Source organism: Boleophthalmus pectinirostris, unplaced genomic scaffold, assembly GCF_026225935.1.
Source record: "Boleophthalmus pectinirostris isolate CB_2022bp ecotype Guang Dong unplaced genomic scaffold, ASM2622593v1 HiC_scaffold_20, whole genome shotgun sequence".
NCBI classification, from domain to species: domain Eukaryota; kingdom Metazoa; phylum Chordata; class Actinopteri; order Gobiiformes; family Gobiidae; genus Boleophthalmus; species Boleophthalmus pectinirostris.
The window spans coordinates 28,149,980-28,173,182 of NW_026571153.1; the positions used below are offsets into that span (position 1 = coordinate 28,149,980).

Here is a 23,203-nt window from a genome sequence, read left to right on the forward strand (position 1 = left end):
AGACAATGCAGATTAAATGGGGAAAGAGTGTGTCTGCCCCATTTAGGGTCAGCAATGGGGTCAGACAGAGGACGATTCTGTCCCCAGTTTTATTTAATTTGTATCTAGATGAATTGTCAACAAATCTTAGAACATGTAAAACAGGTTGTGTGGCTGGAAATCTTGTTGTGAATCATTTAATGTTTGCAGATGATTTGGTTATTTTCAGTCTGAGCACCTCTGGTCTCCAGCAGCTACTCAACATCTGTTCATCTCATGGTGTGGAGCATGAGCTAAAGTATGATGCAACCAAGAGTCTGGTCATGATCTGTAGGACCAAAGAAGATAAGTATATGAGATTTCCTGACTTTTGCCTGTCAAATGTTGTGTTGTCTGTTACAACAAAAATTAAATATGTGGGGCAGATCATCACTGCAGACATGACAGATGATGGTGAGATGTACAGACAGTGTAGGACGATCTATGCTCAGGCAAATGTTCTTATGTGTAAGTTTGGTTCTTGTACAAATGATGTAAAGTTGTTATTGTTTAACTCATATTGTTCACCGTTGTACACAGCTCACCTCTGGACTAATTATAAAAAAGCCAGTTTGCAAAGAGTGCAGGTGTCTACAATGATGCTTTACGGTGCTTTTGAGGAGCCACGATGGACGAGTGCGACTCAAATGTTTGTTACTGCTTGAGTGAACACTTTGCAAACTGCACTAAGGATTTACTGAACAAATCAGACAATGAAATAATAACGTCACTCACAAATAAGATATCAGTCCATCATGTGGAGACGCTGGTGTGGTTGTCTTTTAAAAACATGAATGTTTATTGTTTTGTATTGTCACTGTCCTTGTCTGTTTTTTAAATGGACCATGAGTCCAGAATAAAGATGATGATGATGATGATAAACATTGTAAACAACAGAAAAGCACATTTCTTGAAAAGGAGTGGGGAGAAGAAAAACTGATATGAACCCACCCCTATTCATGACATAGTTTCAAAATTGAAGTGGTTGCTTCTGTATATTGATCATGGAACTTAACAAATATTTACATCTAGCAAAATAAATTATGTATTATACAAACAAAATATAATTTTAACCCCAATACTTTTTCTTTCTTCTCCTTTCTTTCTTTTTTTAATCCCATTTTGTACCATATCTTAAACTCACTAATGTAACTTTATGGTTTGGTTGTTGTGTTGCCTCCTCCTGCTGCTTTCCGTGTAAATATTTATACAACCTTTGGCTGTAATTTTCTACAGACATATTTATCTCCATGGAGAAGTGTAGTTTTAACTTTGTATTTTTATGGAATCATGCAGGTGACAAGCCTCCTCCATAAAGTTACTCACTGTTCTTTCAATAAATTGGACTAAAACTGAGACTAAATAAAAGACGCAGGGAGATGAACATTCTGACACATTCACAATACAAAAACTAAATCAGTGCACTTAAACTGCATTTTCATTTTCTTTTTGCTCTTTATTACAGAACGACAAATATCACAAACCATAAAAAGTCTACAACAAAAGTACACATTATACTTTACAATACAAAAAACAACTGAAGCCTTTATACGGTCTCTCTAAACAGTCTATGATAAGGCTTTGGTGTTGCTGCCGCCTAGTGGTTATTTAGGTTTATTACAATCACACAAGACTTTACAACAGCACTGAGGAATATCATAAAATACAGAGAAATAGAAAGATTTGCTTGAATTTTGAGTGGAAAGGATATTTTTGGTACATTTTACATTTAAAGATGCACAGAGGTAAGTTTCTGGCCCTCTGCTTGTTTCCATGGAGATGTTATTCTTCAGTACAGGCATTTTATTGCAGAAGTCTTAGGCCCCGACAACACTTGTACATATTGGAGTTGTTTTAGTTGTGGGTGCAGTGTTCGTTCACATTAATCCGATGGAAAACGGCTCCAGAGACGGAACGATCTGGTGCCTCCAGCTCCCACGAATTCATCTGAGTACAGATCTGATCCGGCACCGTGTGGACGCCTGAAAACACTGATACTCTGATAATCCATGTATCATTCGTTCATTCGTTTTTCAATATAAAACCAAAAATAAGAAAATGATTGTTTGTTATTCATTATTTGTCTCCAAAACCAAAACGAAAAAAGATAATGATTAGTTTTTTCAGTTTTCGATTTTGTGTTTAAATAAAAAATGGAAAAAATGGATAACGACCATTTATGTGACTGCGATGTCAGACTTCTGCACTGCATACAGACTTGAACCAGGACTGATCCAGGTCCAGGACCAGACCAGAACCAGAGCGGGACTGAGACCAGGACCAGAGCGGGACTGAGACTGAGATCAGAACTGAGACCGGGAACAGACCGAGATTGAGACCAGACCGGGACCAGACCAGGACTGAGACTGAGACTGGATCAGGACCAGGCCTGGACCAGACCAGGACTGAGACCGAGACTGAGACCGGGACCAGACCAGGACCAGGCTGGGACCAGACCGGAACCAGACCGGAACCAGACCAGAGGCTCAGAGCCCATGGTAGGGCCAGAGCTCGAAGCTGAGGCTCAAACCCCTGGTCCCGCTCTGGTCTCGGTCTCAGTCCCACTCTGGTCCTGGTCTGGTCCCGCACTGGTCTCGGTCTCAGTCCCTCTCTGGTTCTGGTCTGGTCCCGCTCTGGTCTCGGTCTCAGTCCCGCTCTGGTCCTGGTCTGGTCCCGCTCTGGTCTCGGTCTCAGTCCCGCTCTGGTCTGGTCTGGTCCGCTCTGGTCTCGGTCTCAGTCCCGCTCTGGTCCTGGTCTGGTCCCGCTCTGGTCTCGGTCTCAGTCCCGCTCTGGTCCCAGTCTGGTCCCGCTCTGGTCTCGGTCTCAGTCCCGCTCTGGTCCCAGTCTGGTCCCGCTCTGGTCTCGGTCTCAGTCCCGCTCTGGTCCTGGTCTGATCCTGGACCTGGATCAGTCCTGGTTCAGTCTGTATGCGGTGCAAAAGTTCGGCATCACAGTCACGGAAGTCACGTAAACGTGAAACAGCCGTTATCCGTTTTTTCCATTTTTCATTTAAACACAAAATGGAAAACTGAAAAAAACTAATCGTTATCCGTTTTTTCATTTTGGTTTTGGAGACAAATAATGAAGAAAATAGTTGTTTTTTCGTTTTCTTATTTTTGGTTTTGTATTGAAAAACGAAAGAATGAATGATACGCGGATTTCTGATGTAGGTCTGTGCGCCATGAAGTAATTCAGCACCAAAATACTAAGAGACTAGAATATATGTCCATTCATATAAACGTGTGTCTGTGCGTACGACCTGCAGATGTATAATCTCTGAAAAGTTTCACATGAACCATCTCCAACGCGACAGAAACACAGAACAGACTCACCATCAGCAGAACACCCCTCTGTCACAGAAAGAACACTCATATTCCACTGAGTCATGTCCTTTAGTCCGACAGAAGCTGAACCGCATCAGTGCACAATAGCGACCAGTTTTTTTGAGCGCTCAGTTTTTGCAAATGAGTCATATGGTTTTAAGTTTTGTTTCTGCAAATCGTAAACAAATGTGCTCAAAGCTGTGTGGATAGAGAAGGCTCGCAGACACAAATTACGTGTCTGGATGTCAAATAGTTTCCGATATGGTGATACAGTGATTAGTTTCAGTGTAAACGTAACCTTACTGTGAGCAGGGTCGTCTCTCCACAGATCTGACCTTTAACTTTGCCTGATTAGGTCACAGGATTCTCCCCACAGAGATGGTTTAAAGCAGGAGTCTCCAACGTTTTCCTCCAGTGAGCTACTTTTACAAAACAAAAATGCCCAAAAGCTACCCATTTTAGCAGTTGCAAAGAAATCAGATATGTACAGTATAAGTCTACGTTCAGACTGCAGGGCTTAACGCTCAATTTGGATTTTTTTTGTGAAATACGATGTTTTTGCGAGGTCGTTCACATTTCCAATTAAATGTGACTTGTATGTGACTCCAGTGTGAACATTAAATGGCCCAAAAGTGTCCCGCATGTGCACTGGAGACACGACAACGTCAACCGCAGCGAGCGTGCTCTGTGTTTACAGAAGTTGTCCAAACATGGAGGCGAGCTTTGAACACCTGGAGATTTTAAAGTTCCTCTCGTACCGGAGCCAGAACATGAACAACTTACTTGTTTTAAGGAGATTGAGAAGGAGAAGGACGAGGTTTTTGGCCGTGGTGTTTTGTGGGACAGTCTGTTGAAAGGAACGTGTGGATGCGCAGATGTAGCCAAGAGTGGTGAGTGGAGATGTGCTTCTCTTCAGTGACACAGAGTTCATTAACAATTTTCGTATGACGAGAACGTTTGTGTACATTTGTCACTTGTCTCTTGATAACGTGTAGGTGGATGAATGCGCTTTGGCCGTTCAGACTGAAGTCGCATGTCAAAAGATCGGATATGTTTCAGTTTCAGGAGCACATATCCAAGTGTCCTGGGTCACATTTGAAAAAATCAGATCTGTGTCATTCAGACTGTCATTAAAAGATCAGATACAGGTCACATAGGGGCCAAAAAATCGGATTTGGGTCACTTCAGGCTGCAGTGTGAACGTAGTCTAAGAGCCCTGGCGAGCCTTAAACGGGGAGCAGTTAGACTACGTTCAGACTGCAGCCTGAAGTGACCCAAATCTGATTTTTTGGCCTCTATGTGACTTGTATCTAATCTTTTAATGTCAGTCTGAACCACACAGATCTGATTTTTTCAAATGTGACCCAGGACACTTGGATATGTGCTCCTGAAACTGATACATATCTGATCTTTTGACATGCGACTTCAGTGTGAACTGGCAAAGTGCATTCATCCACCTACACGTTATCAACAAGCAACAAACGTCACTATTCTGCGCTGAAGTTGGCGAAAATTGTTAATGAACTCCATGTCACTGAAGCGAAGCACATCACCACTCACCACTCTTGACTACATCTCCACATCCACACGTTCCTTTCAACAGACTGTCCCACAAAACACCACGGCCAAAAACCTCGTCCTTCTCCTTCTCAATCTCCTTAAAACAAGTAAGTTGTTCATGTTCTGGCTCCGGTACAAGAGGAACTTTAAAATCTCCAGGTGCTCGGGCCATTTAACATTCACACAGGGGATCACATACAAGTCACATTTAATTGGAAATGTGAACAACTTCGCAAAGACATCGGATTTCACAAAACAATCGGAAATGAGCGTTAAGCCCTGCTGTCTGAACGTAGACTTTGACGCTTATAAAACATAAACAAGCTTCAGGTTGGAGACTACTGGTTTAAGCCGTGCTTTTTTTGTAGTAGTAGTAGTTTATTTAGTCATTTTGCACCATTACAAAACAAAACAAAACAAAACAAACATAGACTACAAACCCATGGATCATGACTGACAGGGGTTAGGCTGAAGTAAAAAGTACTTCTAATGCCAAACCCTTTTAAAGAACGACAGAATTCCAAGAAAAAAAAGCAAGTTTGCATTTACAATTTCAATTATGACTTACTGTAAATATAAGAGACAAAATATAAAATAAAGCAAACAAAATTGACTGCATAATTCATTAATTCCAGAGCTCTTTATCTTTAAAACATAATGCTTTATATCCTTCTAGAGTGTTTGTACCATAACCCTTCAACAGAAATACAATCTTATCTTCATTTTTTAGTTCATTTCTGGAGAAGTTTATGGTATTGATTGATTGTTGCATCAAACAGCATCGCAATATCGAGATTTTTGTGATATACGTGATCCCTTTGGCCTCTTCGCTCTTTCGGCCCGCAGTCTTAGACCAAGTGCGCCCCCTGCAGGCTGCGAAGGGCGGTGTACCTGACCGTGGTTGGCGAAGACGAGGAGGAAGAGGTGGAGGAAGAGGTGGAAGAGTGGGCGGCCGTTCTCCTCTTCAGCTCTCTGGAGATCTGGAGCCAGGAGAGAGGGTAACAACAGCAGCCCAGAACACAGTCACTCCACACACTTCCCTGAGGAGACACGAGGGAAACGAGGACGGGAGGAGAGGAGGAGAAAGAGGAGGAGAAGAGGAGGAGGGGAGAGAGGAGGACAGAAGGAGGGGAGGGGGAGACGAGGAGGAGATAAAGAGAAGAGGATGAGAGAAGAGAGGAGGAGGAGGTGGGAAGAGTGGAGGAAATAAAGGAGAAGTGGAGGAGAGAGAGGAGAGGTGAGGAGAAGAGGAAAGGAAAGGAGAGGAAGAGAGAGGAGAGGTGGACAGGAGGAGAGAAAGGAGAGAAGAGAGGAGGAGATAAAGGAGAGGAGGAGAGAAAGGAGAGGACGAGAGAGGAGGGGATGAGAGAGAGGAGAGGTGGAGAGGAGGCAGGAGGAGATAAAGGAGAGGAGTGGTAGAGGAGAGAGAGAGAAGGAGGAGAGAGGAGGGGGAGAAGAGAAAGAAGAGGAGAGAGGAGGAAAGGCGTTATTATCAGGTATGGGCCATCGAGGGGGAGAGGAGAGAGAGGAGAGGAGGAGGAGAGAGAGGGAGGGGACGAGAGAGTAGAGAGGAAAAGGGAGAGGGGGGAGGAGGTGGAGAGAAGAGGAAAGGAGAGAGAGGAGAGGTGGAGAGCAGGAGGAGAGAGAGGATGGGGGAGGAGAGAAGAGAGAGAGGAGGGGAAAGAGGAGGGTTAGGGTTGAGAGAGGCAGACAGTAGGAGGGGAGGGGAGAGTAGAGAGAGACAAGAGGGGAGAAAGGAGAGAGGAAAGGAGGAGATAAAGAAGAGGATGAGAGAAGAGGGGAGGAGGAGTAGAGGAGTAGAAACATCAGAGTGATTTCTTCTCTCAGTTTAGTCATAAAATCTCACACCTGCACTAAAAGTCATGAGTCACCTGCTCATTCAGGGTTTCTTTGTGTTTATTACTTTCTACATTTTTGACTCAGAAGAAAACAAATACATGATGTCAGATGGATGGAATTATGTTGCAAAGAAAAAAAAAAAGACTAAAGTTTTTTTTATATATATTTCATATTAAAATCCCCAGTGTTCACCCTTTGCTTTGTCAACAGCTCTGTAAACTCTGGGCCTCCTCTCACAGGACATACCGGCTTGTAAAAGTCTAATCCTGTCAGATCTCAGAAGCTCAGCAGGCTGGGCCTGGGTAGTACTTGGATGGGAGACTGCTAGGAATTCCAGGTGCCACAGGGGGGCGCCAGTGGCAAAAAACTGTCGTTGTGTCCTTAGGCAAGACACTTCATCCACATTGCCTAGTATGAAATTGGTGTGTGAGTGATGGTGGTGGTCGGAGGGGCCTGATGGCGCAGATTAGCAGCCTCACTTCCGTCAGTCTGCCCCAGGGCAGCTGTGGCTACAGTATTAGTTTACCACCACTGCGTGTGGAGTGACTGAATAATGAACTGTAAAAGTGCTTTGGGGATCTTGAAAGGTGCTGTATAAATGCAATCAATCAAGGATTTTCAAGTCTCCTGAAATGGTTTCCACAGCTGGGCCTTGGACTCAAGAAATGCAAAATTGCAAACCAGGGCAGAGTCCCGCATCCGCCCGGACCCGTAAACATTCTACCCGTTACGTGCCTGTGATAAATCACACACTAATTAAAAACATTCTAACTGAAGCAGCCATCAGAATATGAATTGGAAAGTTACGACTTCAAGAATTACAATCATGAAACGAAATGAAATGATTACACTTTCTTCAGTACAAATACGAATTCACAGACGTGACTCGACTGTAATCACTCCACAATCTTCATTTACTGAGCAGAAGAAACACTGATTGAGATGCTGGATTTTTGCGCTGCACACACCACGGACTGAACTAGGACTAAACCAGGACTAAACCAGGACAGATTTCAGGACAGAACCAGGAGGACTAAACCAGAACTGAACCATGATGTCAGAAAGAAAGAGAAGAAAGAACGACCCGGGAACTGGAGCTCGGAGCCCGCAGCCGGGTGGAGCTTGGAGCGAGGCTCAGAGCCCGTCTATATTTGTCGAACAGTAGCAAATGATTATTAAAGAAATATATGAAGTAAGCTTCATTTTGTTTTGTTTTTTTGTTTTGTTTTGTTTTTTTTATAAATGATGTTATGATAGCCAATTGGTCCTAGTGAAGGCCCAGGGTCCAGGTCCACGGTTCGCCACTGCAATAGTAAAATCACAAAATAAAGGTGGATTTGAGCATTATTGAACATTCATGAGGATATTTTATTGCTAACTGAGTGATCGTGTCTCTGAACTATTACTATTACAGTATTTTTTGGATTATAAGGCGCAATATCAATAATGTTGAATTCTCTTGTCTATTTTCATACATAAGGAGCATTAAGCAAAACAAACAAACGACACTTGAGACTTTTTTTTAAAATTTTCTACGAGTACCACTCAAAAATAGATCGAATAATAATGCGGTTTTGTCACATTTGTTTACATTTAACAGAAAGGAGACTTAAAGCCACATGGCTAATTTGCATAAACTATAAGCGCTGAAAAAACAGCTCGCTCCTTGTGCGCTGATGTGGTTCAGCTTCTGTCGGACTAAAGGACATGACTCAGTGAATTATATGTGAAAATCAGTTCAAGGTCATTAAGCACAACCAGAATTAATACATAAGGCATAAGTGTACTGTCGATTTTCTGAAAATTAAGGGATTTTAAGTGCACCTTTATAGTCCGAAAAATATGTTACTCGGAAGAAGTGAGGAGCGAGGGTGTGTGGAGATGTATGTATATGTATACTGCTGACAGATTGTGACAAGGTAGGGTGACCATATTTCCATTTGTGAAAAAACGAACACCTTACCAGGGGTTGGACCTCGACGTTGAGCGACTCTCACCTTGCAACCTGTGCACATGGTCTCCCACTTGTCCCGACCGCGACGGAAACCACAGAATTTCTTGTACAAGTCATTGTTAAATGCACATTTGCGCTTCAGCATGCTGCAGACTGACTGACTGTTTGTGTCTTGCTCCTTCTGAGTCACAGAGAACTACAAGAGCTGCTCAGTTTAATGCCCCCAATGAAAGGTAATGAAAACATTTCCATCACTTAAAAAAAAACAAAAAAACAGATGCCTAGGATAGGATGCAAAAAACAGACATGTCCGGGGAAAAACGGACATTTGGACACCCTATGAACAAGGCAACCCAAAAAAACATCTCTTGCGAACCCAGTCTTTGGGAAGCAATGAGTTAAGGGACAGTTTGTGCAAAAAAAGTTGAGAAAACAAGTACAAAATTAACAAGAAGTAGTGGTGAGTTCTAAAATGTCTAACCATGCTATGTTGTTTCCTTCCATTCACACTTTATTTTGTAACTGTGTATTTATATGTGTTTTGTTGATGAATGAAATGTGAAATGTGAGACTTGCCTCTCAAATCTGCAAAGCAAATTTACCTACGGGTACGAATAAAGCAACCTAACCTTACCTAACCCTCTCGGAGTTGTATTTGGAGTGATTTGTGCATGTTTGAGTAAAATTTTATGACATTTTGCTGATCAGCTCCTGTTTACACCACAACTGAGACATGCTCACTGTGACATACTTCGTTCTCCTGTTTTATTCTCTAAATCTGTGATACATTTAGAATTCGCCAAAGCCATGAAGTCATTTTGGCCCAAATGAAAAAAAAATCATCTGCTATTCGTGATCTTGATGTGCAGTGATCCACAGGTGATTATAACTATAGAGCAGACTCAAGCACAATATGGTCTTCTTTCAACAAATTACTTCAGTACGATCAGGTTTTCAGTGTTCTGAGCGATGTTACATTCCAGCTTCTCAAGTGTTTGAAGCTCTTCTACATCTCTTCGTGACGGTGGATGTAGACCAGCTCCTGCCTGTCTTCTCTTGGCCTGTCCTGTGAATCAGTGTGGGAGGATGACAACAACAGCCAAACATATCTGCAAATATCAAGGCCAGATCCTCTATTTTTGGTGGATTTCATGTTGCAGTAGTTTTTAAAGGTTCTTTAATATGCTAAATGGACTCTTGTGAGCTTTAAGTCATGTTATAATGTCGTTACCTCCTCAAAAACAGACATGGAGATGTGTTTGTTTCATTCACAAATGATTTCAATTCAGTTCAATTAATGGTCCATTAAAAAATAAATAAAAAATGTGACAGTGACATAATGAAACAATAAACATTTATGTTTTTAAAAAGACAGACACACCAGTGTCTCCACATGTTGGACTTATATTTTATTGCACTGAATCTCATATTTGTGAGTGACATTATTATTTCATTGTGTGATTTCTTCAGTCTGCAGATAAAACTGTACATTAAAGTTCTTCGTAGAGTTTTGTGAGTGCAGTAACAAGCATCTCAGTCTCACTCCTTCATCGTGGCGTCCTCAAAAATACCATAAAGCCTCACTTTAGGCCACCTGCAGTCTTTAGAAAACTGGCCTTTTTGTGATCCAAAGCATGCTTGAGTAACTCTTTATTATTAATCTGTCTACATCTCCAGAGTTCAAATGTTCTGTTCCACCTTGTGATGTCAGCTCTTTTTACCGTCAGTTCAGAAGAGATTGGCAATTGCAGGCAGAGTCCTGCACGGGTCCATTTTTGGAAACCTGCACCTGCCTGCACCCACGCAGTTCAGCACCGCACCCGCCCGTTAATTCGTGATTTGATCAAAGTTAAACCTGCACCCGCCCGGACCTGTTACCCAACCGTGTCTGTGATAAATCACACACAGATTAGAAGCATTCTAACTGAAGCATCCATCAGAATATGAATTGAAAAGTTACAACTTCAAGAATTACAATCACGAAAAGAAATTAAACAGTTTCAGACCATTGCAGAGCTACACACCACATCTCTTAAGACCAAGATTAGTCCTGGTTTAGTCCTGATTTAGTCCTGACCTGCCCATGTGTAATCGCATACCCACACTTAAAATTCCAGTACCCGTCGGGGACCTGACCCAATGCATGACTCTGATTCCAGGTCTGAAATCATACAAATGATTTTAGTAAAGGTGTATGGAGTTTAAAAACACAGTGGAGCACGTCCTGTATCACCACATGACATCACAAAATGGAGTGTTTTGAACTCAAACTAAATATGCAGGGTTTGTGTGTTAAATTGTGTGAATGAAACAAAGTACAACTCCAAGTCTGTTTTATTATTATAACCTACATCAGAAAACAGTGTAATATGGGCCCTAAATCTTCCTTATCATCAGTTTGCTCTTGTGTTCGTCTGTTGGGCATTAAAAGTATGTAGCGTGGCACCAAACACAATGGAATGTCAGATTTTGTCAAATTTGGCAGATGACAAAATGAAGATAATCATCCCAGTGAAAAACAAAAAACAGCAGTCTGCACGCACACTGAAATCAATACATGGATTATGATGGTCCATCAAATCATGATTAAATAAAGTTTCAGATGACCTCAATTACAACCCTGCATTAGGGTTTAGCATCCAAAAGATGATTTAGGAAGAAATTTGGAAGTTCACGGAAGTGAAATGGAAATCTTTGAAGCTCTTGATCTCCCAAAAACATTTTGAACATTTCCCCTGCAGCAGACTGGGCTGGTGATGAGACTTTCAGAAGGAGCTAAAACTTTGCATTCCAGGAAAGTTTCAATGATGTTGCTGAAAGGAGGTGAAGCTTAGTCAAGATTTGAACTGTAATCAAATGAAGAATGAAGATCAGAAACAGGATCTACTGCAGGTGTCAAAGACACAGGCACATCTTTAGTGACTCCAACAAACACACAGTGGAGCTGGACTTTCTAACTCACTTTTTATGGACTTTCTAAGCAACTTAGGACTTTTTACGTCATTTTAAGTTTTAGTTTGTTTGCAGAATAAAATAACAAAATATTCAAATAAACCTTATTTATTTCATCCTATGTTATAGTATAAACCCTATAGGGCAGTTTTCAAGTGTCTCAACCTCTAAATATAAATTAAATCAAATTTGGACCCAAATAATTTGGACAGATATGGAATCAAATGCAGGGTTCTATTCGAGAGAATCAAAAAAAAAAAACAAAAGTTTTTGGACCAACCTAACGTAGATTGTTGTTGTGGTAACATACTGCCATTTAAAAATGCATTGTCCACTGACATGCAAGGTTGAGTTTTCTGTTGGTGTTTTGTAACTACATTAAAGCAGGCTATTAGTGGTGTGCTGTTAGCATGCTAGTTGTTGTTAGCAATTTCTGTAATTCCATTTTCACTCTGGTCTGTAAAAGTTGGATAAAGTGTTTGCAATCTCAAAACTCTTTATTGTGCATTCAGATTTAGACACAACACCAAATTTAGGACTAAACTGGGGCTAAAGCTGAAACTTAAAAAGGACCAGACCAGGACCAAACCAGGACTACAGCAGGGCCAAACCGAAGCCTACATCAGGACTAAACGGGGCTCTGACCAGGACTGCATAAGTGTGAGCGCACCTTTAGGATGCATGTGTTAGAATGCTGATTGAGAGAAGCATCACAAATAGCAGAGAAATCAACTTTCAGCTTAAGCTTTTGACCCTCCTGACACAGAGAGTGAGGCAGGCTGTGTGAACCAAACAAAATGTCTGCAGTCATTTTGTAGTTTTAGAGGCTCATTGTGAGAACTGTAACTGTAATTGGAGGACAACGCACTAAAAATACAATTAACAATACCACTTTGGTCATTTTAAAGAGGAGATATTATGCAAAATTAGTGTTTTGGAGCTTTCTGCAATTTTATAACCATTTTTTAGATTCTTATATTCTTATATAGTTTATACAAGCTTATATGCTTATCTCTCTTATTCTCACATTAGCACCGGTCTGCTCATGTAAACACTGCCAAACAACTGAAGAAAGTGTTGGATCCTTGTGCGGCTGTCACCTGGCGGCCGTGCGTAGTGATACGAACAGAGAGAAAATAGTGCCAAGCGATTATGAGGTCTGACTTTTTCATCGACAAAGGTTTTGTGATGCAAATGTATCACTTTTTTGAACACATATTATTTTGAGAAGAAAAACGCTTTATTTTCATGACCCCAGCCAACTTGCCGGACTACTTTCATCAGCACCAAAACAGGCCAGGATCTCAGGGGTGTCAGTGTGGATGCAGGACTCTGCTGACGGAGATGCCATACAGACTCATGTCAAAAAAAAAAAAAAACTATCCCTTTAACACCCCATCAAACACCCCCCTTCCTTTGCTCTTCGTGCTAAGTCACTCCTCTTTCAGAAAACCATCACAACACAATCACCGTTTGCATCCCGCTACTACTGGACCCGGTCAAGCAGAAGTAAACAGCAAGGCCAAAAATTCAAGTTAATGCATCTGATATAAAAATGTATTGAACAGATACATATGTACTCTAGTTTATGAAACTGTTGACCTTTTTTCTGTACCATTTTTGGTTCTAAAGTTCCATACGTTTTAAACAGACCATGTATGAAACATGGAACAAAAATTATTTCCCAAATTTCAAAGACCTGCAAATCATGTCAATAAATGGATGTATTTCATCATATCTTGTGTTATTCCATCTTTGAACTGTTGATGAAGGTACATGATAAAAAAAAAAAAAAGTATTTAAAATGATAAAAATTAGCTTGGAAGGACTGACATGATATTTTATAGAAATAGTTTCCTTTCATTTTGAAGTAATATTAAAGTATTCGGAAGAAAAAAGCAACAAATGATGTAAAATCCTGCACCTTCTACTTGTTTGCACAATTTTCCCTCCGTTACTTTTCCCTCCGTTACCATGACCTTTCTTAATAAAAAATCTCATTAGTCAAAAAGTAAGAGGTTTTTCAACCTAATCTTGTACCATATGGTAGAAAACTATATGAAGCAAATATTCAAACCAGTTTGTTAAGGATATGGAAGTGAGAACCAAGAGTTATCACTGTTTGGATTTATTGCCCAAAAAGTGCTGCATATTTCATTCCCTCTGTTACCGACATGAGTTTTTAAATTTTTTGTCAACAACTTGAAAGAATATCACAGGTTTAACTTGACCCTGTTGGAGTGTAACTCTTTCCTACATTCTGATACTTTACTTATTTCAATAGTCCCTCTAGTTTCTGAATAAGAGACATTTGAATGTCAAAAATCTGCCCCTGTTTCCCTCCGTTACCACTTGACCGGACCCTACTGCACATTGCATCAGGTTTGTGAAGTTGCCGTGAACAGTTTTGTGGGAGCACGGGTGAGGAAGGCTTGTGGGCGGAGCTTTGCCCAGAATCTTACAGTTAAACCATGAGTTGGTTTTGAATAGGGCCAAGAGGAGATCGCTAGATTACTCAAACATGCATGGACGACATCTAAAACCTCTTCAGGGAATGTTTTTGATAAGAGAACAATGTTATAAGATGGTAGGAAGGTCAAAAAAACAATTTAGCACAATACTCCCTCTTTAAACTATCAACATTTTCATCAGTCCAGATCACATTGTCCGCACGCCCGCTCCGGCCTCCTTCTCTCTTTTCTCTCATTGTTGCTGTGCTCTGGCTGTATTGTCAACACCGCGTGCCCACTCCGCCCACAGTCAAATCCAGCTTTATCCATCCGCCGCCTTCTCTCGCTGTGGCACGGATCCAACGCCCGCCTCTCCTTCGCCAATCTCCCAGAACGCACCAGGGCTTATCACGAGCGCACCGGGAGACCATCACGCGCAGATACCACAAACATATTTCCCACGGGAGTTTGGGTAATGCTTTTTTGCATCTTCCCGACAGTTAAGAGGTAATATCGATGCGGAAATGGTACAAGTGCGAGTTGTTAAGGTGTTTGGTGCGATCACGAAAGGGTAAACTGAGATAGAGATGAGATATTCTAGATAAGGACGATTTAAAGGAGCAGTTTGTAACAGTTAGAGTTCAGATTTCATAAGCATGACCTAATTGCATTTCTAGATATGTTCAGTGTGTCTCTACATACGCAGATTTAGACAAGAACGCCACCCAAGGGACCTCCACCAGGATGCACCTCCACTGACATGTCCCTCACCATTTTTCATTAGTTTATAAACTTAAACTAAACTCCATACAACTGTACAACAACTCACCACTATAACAGATAACCTCCTTTTCCTTATGACCTCTTGTGTATAACTTAACTTTCAAAATCAAAAACTGGGACACTCCTGGTTTGGGTTGGTTGGTAAAAATAAAATTGTGAATTGAGTGTATAGTTAAGTGTTATGCACTCGGCCCATTAATGGAAAAAACGGATAATGAACGTTTAACATTTACGTGACTTAAACTACAATGTTGGACTAAACCAGGACTGAACCAGGACTAAACCAGTCTCAGTCCTGGTCTGGTCCCGGTCTCAGTCCTGGTCACGCGGCAGTCTACATAGGCGCACCTCCGAGCCCGTCCCAACACTCAGTCCTGTCTTAGTCCTGGTTCAGTCCTGATTCAGTCCTGATTTAAACCTGTTTTAGTCTTGTTTTAGTCTTGGTTTAGTCTTGGTTTAGACCTGGTTCAGTTCTGGTTCAGTCCCGTTTTAGTCCTGGTTTAGACCTGGTTAAGTCCTGGTTTAGACCCGTTTTAGTCCTGGTTTAGACCTGGTTCAGTCCTGGTTTATTCCTGTTTTAGTCCTGGTTTAGACCCGTTTTAGTCCTGGTTTAGACCTGGTTTAGTCCTGGTTTAGACCCGTTTTAGTCCTGGTTTAGACCTGGTTTAGACCCGTTTTAGTCCTGGTTTAGACCTGGTTCAGTCCTGGTTCAGTCCCGTTTTAGTCCTGGTTTAGACCTGGTTCAGTCCTGGTTTATTCCTGTTTTAGTCCTGGTTTAGACCCGTTTTAGTCCTGGTTTAGACCTGGTTCAGTCCTGGTTCAGTCCCGTTTTAGTCCTGGTTTAGACCTGGTTCAGTCCTGGTTCAGTCCCGTTTTAGTCCTGGTTTAGACCTGGTTCAGTCCTAGTTTAGACCTGGTTCAATCCTGCACAAAATTGAAAACTGAAAAAACAAATCATTATCTGTTTTTTTTTTTTTTTTCATTTTGGTTTTGGAGACAAATAATGAGGAAAACATTTTTTTGTTTGTTTTTTGTTTTTTTGTTTTCTTACTTTTGGTTTAATTTTGAAAAACGAATGAACAAATGATAGACGGATTCCATACATGTAATAAACGCGGGTTTTTTTTTTTTAGGTTTCTGATCAACTCCATGTTACTCTTGCATTTTGGCGAATGACCCTAACCCCGTTTTGCGATGTGGAAATGTTTTGGCCCAGGGAAATTTAATTGGAGACTCCTGGTTAAAACCCTGCCAACTCAGGCTCAGTTGTGAATGTTACACCTTTTTGAAAACCGTAAGACAGCAGACTACAGTTCCACTAAAAATCCTATACTATTTATTAAAGATACACTATGTAACTTTCCCAGTGGATAATGTGCCCACCTGCCTGTACCTGTCTATACTGAGATGTTATTGCTTTGCCTGGAATGTTCCGCAGTATGACATTTAACTTCTCTGCATTTATTCAATTACATGTGTTGCTTAAAAGGCCTTAAAACGAGCAGGGTTGCCTCACCACAGATCTGACCTGTAACTTGACCTGCCTCTCTCCGTTGACATGTAATTACAGATGCAGAAACAAAAAGCGAGGGGCGCCTCTCTGAAAACCTGTAACTCTGCCCGGTGCCATCCTCTGCTCATTTAATGCCACGCTGCGGAACATTCCAGGCAACAGGCGGCACAGACCTTCCACCAGAAATCCTACTTTTACGAAACTAATTGTCCTGATTCTTCTGGTCTTTTGTGCGTATTACTTACAAACTGCCAGCAGAGGGCGCAAGGTTTCCAGCTGTGGTTAAAGGGTTCATATTAGGCTCTATAGATGCATCAAGAATCACGGACTTCCGGTCATTGAGAAGGATTTTCTGAAAAAGTGAGCATCAAACCTCCATGTTTGTTTTCCCAGTGGGATTGACATAGCCAGTCTTTTCTAGTCTTTTGAACCATATCACTTTTGTTTCTGGTTCTGATATTGTCATATTTTAGTTTTGGGATTCGGACATTGTAATTGTGTGGTTATTGGAGCCTAACAGCGGAAAACTGCTTGAGAAATTTGTTTGCGAACTCTATAAATGCAAAAGTGAATCAGATGTGTGTGACTGCAAACCTCTGTTCAAACTGTTTCTCTTCCCAACGGAATTGCAAAATAGTGAAAGGTGAAGGTGACGGGCAGGGTTGATCCACAGGAAGAACCAAAAAGGAAACCTTTGACTGACTAAATCATCTCGAGTTTGCAGTGAAATTTTGTATATGGAGCGAATCAAAGCAAAATCCCGATCCCTCGCTCAACCTCGGTTATGAATTTAAAAAGTCACGTGAAAGGCACCAACTGTTCACCAAGAAACAACTTCCACTGTACAGAGACCAAGACGTGATGTTGCTGTAAAACCACAAGAACAAGAAAGTGCAGCTCAGTCTGTTTGTCTTCTGTACCTCTCACTGGATCCTGCTTTGTCGTCGCTCCACATACAACATGTTCACTGCAAACTCAGGATGATTTAGGGAGTCAAAGGTTTCCTTTTTGGTTCTTCCTGTGGATCAATCCTGCCCGTCACCTTCACTTTTCACTATTTTTCAATTCCATTGAGAAGAGAAACAGTTTGAACAGAGGTTTGCAGTCACACACATCTGATTCACTTTTGCATTTATAGAGTTCGCAAACAAATTTCTCAAGCAGTTTTCCACTGTTAGGATCCAATAACCACACAATTACAATGTCCGAATCCCAAAACTGAAATATGACAATATCAGAACCAGAAACAAAAGTGATATGGTTCAAAAGACTAGAAAAGATCGACTTTGTCAATAGACGCATCCCACTGGGAAAACAAACATGGGGGTTTCCTTCCCAGTATGCATTGCGGAATGACGAGAAGTCCGAGATTCTTAATGCATCTATTTCTGATGTTCTTAAGTAGTTTCTTCATCACAAACAGACCTGGAGTTGTGCTTTGTTTCATTCACACATGTTTAAGACACAAAACCTGCACATTTAGGCTGAGCTCTTCTCTGAAACTAAACAAAACACAACTTCAGGTCTGTTTTTTTTACAGGGTGACATCATTATAACATGTCTTGGAGTTATTTTTGTGTCATACACGACCTTCAAACATCTTACTCTGTACTCTGTGTGGTACAACAGTTATTATCCTGCTTTAAAAATAACATTTATCTTGTTTGACCCATAACACAAAAACGCTGACCAGTGCTGACTCGTGCTGGCTCAGAGTCATTATCTGATTTCTAGACTTTAAAGGTGCACTGTGTAACTTCTCTGGTGGAGGGTGTTCCTATGGTAATGTCATTGATCTGTCTGAAATGTTCCACAGTGTGACATTAAACAGATCTACTTTACATTTATTCAATCACAGGTGGTTTTATATCTAGTATAAAAAATACCTAGAAAAGCATACATTTTGACTGAGCATGGTCGCCTCTCCACAGATCTGACCTGTAACTTGGTCCGGTTTGGTCTCCATGAAGACAGAAAGGTTTAAAGCCATACTGTGAAACATTCCAGACAAAGCAATGCTATCTCTATGGAGAAACGCATTTGACGGACCCTTCACCACAAAAGTTACACAGTGATTTAAAGGTTGTTTAGAGGATTTTCCAAGGAAAGAGAAATATGCGACTGTTTGTCCTTTTTCGCTCCTCCCCTCTACAGCTTCCTAAGTAGAAACACCTCCTCCCGCTTCCTCCTTACGCTAGAAATCATGCTTGTTTACAGCCTCTGCACGTTCAGAATCACTGAAGGGTTTGTTGTTGAAGTTTCCTGTCCAGAAGTCATTTAACGACCAAAATGTCAGTCTTTAGACCCTTCGTCCGCTTCGTCGTGCCATCGCTGGAAGGAATCTCCAAGTCAAACTAAATCACTTTAGTTTGGCTTTGCTTCTTTTCCCCCTCTCTTTTGAGGCTGCTGAAAGTGACAGACTATTCGCAGCATCGTGCTTGTGCATTCTTGTCTGCCATTACAACAAACTTTTATGCAAACTGTGAGGAAGCTAGAGTTGGAAAAAGCTGCTCAGCCCCGCATAAGAGGCGAATGTAAACCACGTAATCCCAGTGCACCGGCGACTCAGTTACACTAGAAACGTAGAGAGTTTGATAGACAACCTAACAGCCACTAGATAATGAGGTAGCCTCATTTTCTATTGACTGAGGTTTATCTGGCCTCACCACGTCCACAGTTGATGGATTTTCATTCTTTTTTTTTTTTTTTTTGGGGGGGGGGGTCATCATAATTACAAGGCTGCTGCTCCTCTATAATGCTATTTTGAACTGTGAAACTAAAAAAAATAAAATAAAATCCTCCATACAACCTTTAAATGGCATGCAAACCACAACATTCTGAGAGAGGAAGTAATCAGCATATTTTTAAGACACTGTAGTCCTGCTTTAGTCCTTGTGTAGTTCCTGTTTACACCCAGTTCAGTCCCAGTTTAGTCCCAGTTCAGACTCGGTTCAGTCCTGGTTCAGTCCTGGTTCAGTCCTGGTTCAGTCCCGGTGTAGTCCCGGTGTAGTCCCGGTTCAGTCCTGGTGGTGTGTGTACCTTGATGCCGTATCTCTCCCGGACAGACGCCCTCATGGCCAGGGAGGCGGGGGGGACACAGCCCAGACAGTCGAGCAGCGGCAGACAGGGACACACCCCCAGAGCACGTGTCACCCTGCAGGTGAACACCGGGAGGCAGCACAGAGCACAGCAACCTGCACACACACACACAGACAGCGGACAAAACGGACAATATACTGCATTAAAGGAGACGTAGTATGCAAAGTACAGGCTCGGAACACAAATACATAAATACATAAGCAAATAAAGAGCATGTAGTCCTGGTGTACATTCTGGTTTTAGTTCCTTTTACTCGCAGTGTCCTGTCAATTTGAGCACACGACCCCCAAGCGCTGTTCCAGTTTAAATGCTGTCAATTTGAGCTCCCAAGGCAGAACATTTTAAAAGTGTATTGGTTTTATTGTATATTTGGACCAGTTAAACATGTAAGCAACAACGTGTGTGTTAGATTTAGTTAGAATAGTTTGGATTTAATATTTGATTTCATCATTCTCATTTTCATTCTGTCACATTTTATTTTGTTTCCATGTGTAGAAAACATTGTAACTTTGTTTAGAAAGGCATCGCATAAATAAAATATCACAATATTATAATAAGAAATTCACACTGTAGCCTATGATATTAATTTCTATCTCTTCTACAGTGGGAGTTTTATTTGATAGAAGATATCGGCCTGTCGAAATGAGCTCCTCTGCCCAAATTCATCTAAATGAGTGAATAATGGTGATTCTACAGTGGGATGCATGTATCGGATGCATACATTGTCCTGTGGATATGTGCTCCTTTAGTCATAGCCCTATTTGAGCAGAATACGACGCAGATTCAGATAAATGAGTTGAAGTTGTATTTAACTAAGGTATAAAGTGTGATCACCGTGTGCAAACAGCATCAAACCTGTGTCTCTTATCCAAAGAAATATGTTGTAGAACTAGGGAGGTCAGGGTTAGGAATTATTGGATCTATACAGCTATAAACAGAAAAACATAAGGTCGCTTATTTCAACGGGGCAGTGTGAATCGATAGACGTCACTGTTAATTTACACTGTGGGAGTTCATTTTGACAGAACACCGGTTTAGTCCTGGTTTAGCCCTGGTTTAGTCCTAGTTTAGTCCTAGTTTAGTCTTGTTTTAACCCTGGTTTGGTCCTGGTTTAGTCCTGGTTTAGCCCTGGTTTAGTCCTGGTTTAGTCCTGGTTTAGTCCTGGTTTAGTCCTGGTTTAGTCCTGGTTTAGTCCTGGTTTAGTCCTGGTTTAGCCCTGGTTTAGTCCTGGTTTAGTCCTGGTTTAGTCCTGGTTTAGTCTTGTTTTAACCCTGGTTTAGTCCTGGTTTAGTCCTGGTTTAGTCCTGGTTTAGTCCTGGTTTAGTCCTGGTTTAGATCTGGTTTAGTCCTGATTTAGACCTGGTTTAGTCCTGGTTTAGTCCTGGTTTAGCCCTGGTTTAGTCCTGGTTTAGATCTGGTTTAGTCCTGATTTAGACCTGGTTTTAGACCTGGTTTAGTCCTGGTTTAGTCCTGGTTTAGCCCTGGTTTGGTCCTGGTTTAGTCCTGATTTAGACCTGGTTTAGTCCTGGTTTAGTCCTGGTTTAGCCCTGGTTTAGTCCTGGTTTAGTCCTGGTTTAGTCCTAGTTTAGTCCTGGTTTAGTCTTGTTTTAACCCTGGTTTAGCCCTGGTTTAGTCCTGGTTTAGATCTGGTTTAGTCCTGATTTAGACCTGGTTTAGTCCTGGTTTAGTCCTGGTTTAGCCTGGTTTAGTCCTGGTTTAGATCTGGTTTAGTCCTGATTTAGACCTGGTTTTAGTCCTGGTTTAGTCCTGGTTTAGCCCTGGTTTAGTCCTGGTTTAGATCTGGTTTAGTCCTGATTTAGACCTGGTTTAGTCCTGGTTTAGTCCTGGTTTAGTCCTGGTTTAGCCATGGTTTAGTCCTGGTTTAGATCTGGTTTAGTCCTGATTTAGACCTGGTTTTAGTCCTGGTTTAGTCCTGGTTTAGCCCTGGTTTAGTCCTGGTTTAGATCTGGTTTAGTCCTGATTTAGACCTGGTTTAGACCTGGTTTAGTCCTGGTTTAGTCCTGGTTTAGTCCTGGTTTTAGTCTTGGTTTTAACCCTGGTTTAGTCCTGGTTTAGCCCTGGTTTAGATCTGGTTTTAGTCCTGTTTAGACCTGGTTTAGTTTTCCTGATTTAGACCTGGTTTAGACCTGGTTTTAGACCTGGTTTAGTGTCCGGCAATGAGTGGAATTACGGAAAAAAAATAAAAAAAATATGGGGATAAAGCCCAAAATGTAAAAACAGGAAAATACGGCTGTGTAATCCATTTACTTTGTTGAAATAACTGTAATCCAATTACCATTCACTGAAACAGTAACTGTAACTGAATACAGTTACTCATAATTTGTACTCTGATTACGTAACTCTGGTACATGTAATCTGTTACTCCCCAACACTGTCTACATGTGGCATAAATAATAACTAAATAAAATGCTTTAAACTTTGAATGTGTGACTCACAGTCGCCCATGTCCTTGTAACATTCACACAGGCCCGTGCTCCACTCTCCAGACTCCTGCACCCTGCTCACCGGCTGCACCTGCACCACCCGACTCGACATCATGGAGCTGTTCATTCAAAAGAAATATGCTTTAAAAAAAAAATAAAATAATCTCCATCAAATCAAATTAAACTTTATTTATAAAGCACTTTTCATACAAAATGGAACATAAAGTACTTTACAGTGATTAAAAACTCCATCCATCCACCCACACAACCAAACAACCCAGACACACACACACACTCACATACGCACACAAGCAGGTGGGGGACCCTTTACCAGAGAAGTTACATAATCAATCTTTAACAATATAGATACAAATTCCACAATCAAAGGTTAACCCAAACTTAGAATTCCCGAAGACACTAGTTAATGTTTGGCCATGCAGCAAAACCCAAACATCATCTCAAAGTGTTTCAGTGTTTTCACTTTCACAGTCTGACTTTTGCTTTCACCAGCATCCTAAAAACAACTAGCATGTGAACGCACACTCCCTGATTCTCAGACAAGGACTTATTTTGACCTCAAGAGCTGCTTATACAATATATCTTTACCGGGGCAAGACAGGTTTTGCTGAAATACTTGGTAAACATGGATACAGCTCCTTTCTAACTGAAAAAAGTCTCCTAAAATCTGATTTTTTTCAGTTAGTTGTAGTTTGATCTTCTACTTTAGGTTTAGTCCTGGTTCATGGTTAATGGAGGGCCCATACTGAACTATTGTTTGAATCTTTAGAACGTTTAATTTTTTTTAATTTTTAGAATCATTTGGGTAATTTAACAAAAAATCTCTATGGAACAAAAGGTAAAAGACGCTGTTCACTTGAAAACTACTGCTTCATGACATCACAAGTTGGAACAGAGCATTTTGAGCTTGTGCGTGTGGCTGAGTGGTTAGAACTCATGCCTCACAGCAAGACGGTTCTGGGTTCAATCCCTGGGTCGTCCGGGCCTTTCTGTGTGGAGTTTGCGTGTTTCTCCCCGTGTCTTGTTGGGTTTCTGCCGGTTTCCCCCATCAACCCAAAACATGTTCCCAGTCTCCAGGAAGAACAGTTGATAGCCAAGGTCAGATAAATACAATCAATCAATGAACCTGTCCAGAGACGACAGTACTGATGCTACAACCTGATGTACAAACATCTCTCCTGTTAACGTTAATGTAAAAATTGTCCCTGTCTCAAATAAATAAATAAATA

At 41.3% G+C, this 23,203-nt stretch overlaps 1 protein-coding gene across 2 annotated transcripts in view; it reads right to left on the minus strand.

Annotated features, from left to right (window-relative positions):
• Positions 1–5,673: 5,673 nt before the first annotated feature.
• Positions 5,674–23,203, minus strand: part of LOC110168334 (cornifelin homolog B-like) — an 18,711-nt gene continuing 1,181 nt past the window's right edge. The window contains exons 2-4 of one of the 2 annotated variants that reach the window (XM_020933774.2): positions 21,969–22,075; positions 19,453–19,607; positions 5,674–5,881 (exon numbers count right to left, since the gene is read on the minus strand). In XM_020933774.2, the coding sequence (XP_020789433.2) occupies positions 5,750–5,881; positions 19,453–19,607; positions 21,969–22,071 (390 nt within the window). In that variant the 5' untranslated portion in view covers positions 22,072–22,075 and the 3' untranslated portion in view covers positions 5,674–5,749. Of the gene's footprint in view, positions 5,942–19,452; positions 19,608–21,968; positions 22,076–23,203 lie in introns of both variants that reach the window. The other variant, XM_020933773.2, reaches the window with a different exon arrangement.